Source organism: Gavialis gangeticus, unplaced genomic scaffold (genome assembly GCF_001723915.1).
Source record: "Gavialis gangeticus isolate Ggan-Ray unplaced genomic scaffold, GavGan_comp1, whole genome shotgun sequence".
Classification (NCBI taxonomy): domain Eukaryota; kingdom Metazoa; phylum Chordata; order Crocodylia; family Gavialidae; genus Gavialis; species Gavialis gangeticus.
Window position 1 is genome coordinate 21,720,148 of NW_017728997.1, and position 3,278 is coordinate 21,723,425.

Here is a 3,278-nt window from a genome sequence, read left to right on the forward strand (position 1 = left end):
AGCACCCAGTGAGTCGGGGCTCCCCGCAAGTGCTGGGAGCTGAGGCAGGCAGGGGGGGGATGGGGCCTGGGCGATTCAGCAGCAGATGAATCTCTGAATTAGATTTTGCCAAATCCATTTGGAACAGTGATTCGAATCACTGTCCCCTGAATCTGAATCCAAAGCAAATACTAGCCACTTAGCACAGGCCTATTAAGAACCACTTCTACTGAAGTTAAGGATGCTAAATACTGGATTATTGTATTCAGCTTCCTTCATGAATTTATGGGGGGGGGGAAATAAAAATAAATAAATAAATAAATCAATCAATCAAGAATTCACTTGGGACTGGCATTAAAAAAAAAGCGTGCTAAACTGAACTAATTCACCAGAGCATCATGCAAATAGTGGTTGCAAAAGAAATAAGCGACAAGACTGAATTCAAACAGAAGAACTGTGGGGGATGATTTTGTTTCGAACTCAGAGCAGAAGTTACCTGAAGAGTTGCATCGCATCCACCTACATGTGTCCCGTTCACAAATACATTGGGCACAGTCCTTTGGTTAGTCATCTCCACTAACACTTCCTGAATACTGGGTCCATCATCTGAGGATAATACATAAAATATGTTCTAGAAAAGTACTAAAAAGGAGTCCTTCCTAAAAGCAAACTGAAGTGATTTCTAACAAGCTACAAAACAGCAGAGGCTTTCCATGAAAATCCACACATTTGAGACAGGGCAAGTTTGTGGTCAGCATTCTCCAAAACATAAGTTTTCAAAGACCATACTACCCACAGATGCATACTTCAGATTTAAAAGAGGGATGAACTGGTGCTTCACAAACCTAAAAGCATTCAGTTTTCTGAATGGATTTTAAGCTGCTCAGTTTAACCTATAAAGCCATACGTTATCTTGGACCCTGAGCATACTGCTGGGCTATGGCTGAAGATTGCTCTAACCCATCTATTGTACTTATGGCCAGGCCTGGGCATGCACAGAGTAGGGCAGGCTGACCCAGAAACAGTTTAAACATATCCTTTGGCTAGGGAGGAGGACTTAAGGTATGCTACTTAGCTGACCTTACTGAATTTTGGAAGCACATAAAAGTTATTTCAGGGGTTATTTTAGGAGGGTGGGGTATCCTCTCTTGCACCAAAATTGTAATTACTTATAACCGTCTCTGTCACTTTAACTAATTACATCACTATGCACTGTCAAGTCAAGATAAGCTAGAGAGCCAGAAAGGTACCCAATTATGGTCTAGCACAAGTGCAGGTAATACGAAGGGGACTGCTCATAACATTCAAGGAAAAATTTTCCTAGGAGTTAGCCCCCATCTGAGTGCCAATAGTTACAGAACTGCAAATTAAATACACCTTTAATTGTCAAGATAAATTCAGAAAAACATGATTCATGGACTCTATTCCCTTTGTCTAGCTGTGATCTGTTTATTTGGACCACACCATTTATGAAGAAGATACTGAAATGAGACCAGAACCTCAGAATAAGTTAAGGAATTAGAGTGCACTCTTTCAGTCTGTTCAATACAGTGGTTTCAGAAGGTTTATAAAAGTAGCATAAAACTTTACTCATTAAAATATAACCCAAGAAGCTTCTAAAAAAAATTGGGATGAATCAGCAACTTTTACAATTAATCTATTGTAAACCCTTACGATTTCAGTAAACCCTTACATGTTTCAAGTCTACTTCAGTTTCTAAGAATGTATTACAAGCACAGAAGTCCAGGCTTTTAACAAAAACAGCAACAGAGCAAGTACTGGAATTTAGTCTTCTTGCCAGTGACTCAGCAACTCTCCCTGAAGGTCACTTCCGTATCAAGTCAAACGTTAACAATTCAGCAGGCAATATAAAACAGCAACTGTTAGGGGAAAGATACTACAGGGCTTTTCTTGGGAGAAAAAAAAAAAAACTTCAAAGCAAGCAGTGGGTAATTTTTCATACCTCTGTCAGCCAAGCTTTTCTTTTCCATTTCACATGTCAGGGTTGCTGACTTAAAGGTGTGCCCCAGGCTATAGCGCTTTATATAATGAATTTTAATTATATAGAGACATCACTCATGACAGAATGTTGTAATATTCTCTGGTTCTCACAAAAAAAAGTTACAAAAACAATGACTAAAGCTGGATGATTATCTACACAGCCAGCTTCTCAATGCATCTACTGTACATTTACTTACCAATTATATCAAGTTCCAAGGCATAATACTCTAGTCCCAGAGAACGGAAAAGGTCTTTCACCTGTAAAAGAAACAAGAGTGGCATGTGCACTTGAGATCTGCTTTTCTGGACCCAAGACTATATACACCATTTACAAAAGTTAGATATATTGTATGTAGCTGTAACTTGGGCCCAAATTCTGCTGTTAGACATGTTTACATGGGTAAATGCCTTAAAAATAATAATAAAAAAAAAAATCACTGGACCAGGGTGAATAAAAAAAATCAAATTTAAAAAACACTAAACATTGTATTTTTTATTTTAATCAGATTTTTTAGATGCAATTGTATTTTTTTGTTAAGATGCTTTAAAAAAATAGTTTTAATTTAAGATGTATTAAAGCTCAAAGATATCATGGAATAGGGATTATATCTTCTAATTATATACCTAGACAATATATTCATGTAACCTTTTTAGAAGTTTTATAAATAGGTCACAACAGGCCATGGACTATATTAGAGGCCCAATCTCATGGGGTTCCCAGAGGCTTCTCTATAGATTAGTAAAGATTAAAGAAAACCAATCTACCCAGTGGGACTCAGTCGAGAAGATCCCATTAAGCTTCTTTGCGATGCTTAGTTTCAGTTTTCAAACTGGATGCGTCTCCAGAGATCACAGGCAGACAAGGTTTTTTGGGCAGATATACCTTTTATTAGACCAACTAAATAGCTGGAAAAATTGTTCTTTGCAAGCTTTTGGCCACAAACACCCTTCCTCAGGCATAAGGACAGCTTGTCATGTCCAGAGATAATATCCTTATATATGGGAACAAGAGATAACAGGCCTGATTACTAGGGGTGTGCGAAGCAGGCCCTATGTGATTCAGATTTGGCTTGAATCAGGAACAGTGATTTGATTAGTTTATTCGGATCACTGTCCCCGATTTGGCCGAATCCAAATCTGAAGATTCAATGCTGATTTGGAGTCAGCAATTTGGAGACACACACAGCTTTAAAATTTTTTTCTACATACCTTGAGGTAGCAGGCGCAGCTCATGATCGCTGCAATGCTGGGGCGCATGGAGAGTCCCACAGGAGTGGGCCGCCCCCCCCCCCCTCCAT

At 38.8% G+C, this 3,278-nt stretch overlaps 1 protein-coding gene across 1 annotated transcript in view; it reads right to left on the reverse strand.

Moving 5' to 3' along the window:
- TXNRD3 (thioredoxin reductase 3) overlaps nt 1–3,278 on the reverse strand; it is a 43,866-nt gene that overhangs the window by 23,892 nt on the left and 16,696 nt on the right. Inside the window, exons 2-3 of the mRNA XM_019504927.1 lie at nt 2,178–2,238; nt 476–585 (exon numbers count right to left, since the gene is read on the reverse strand). Of these exons, the coding sequence (XP_019360472.1) occupies nt 476–585; nt 2,178–2,238 (171 nt within the window). The remainder of the gene's footprint in view (nt 1–475; nt 586–2,177; nt 2,239–3,278) is intronic.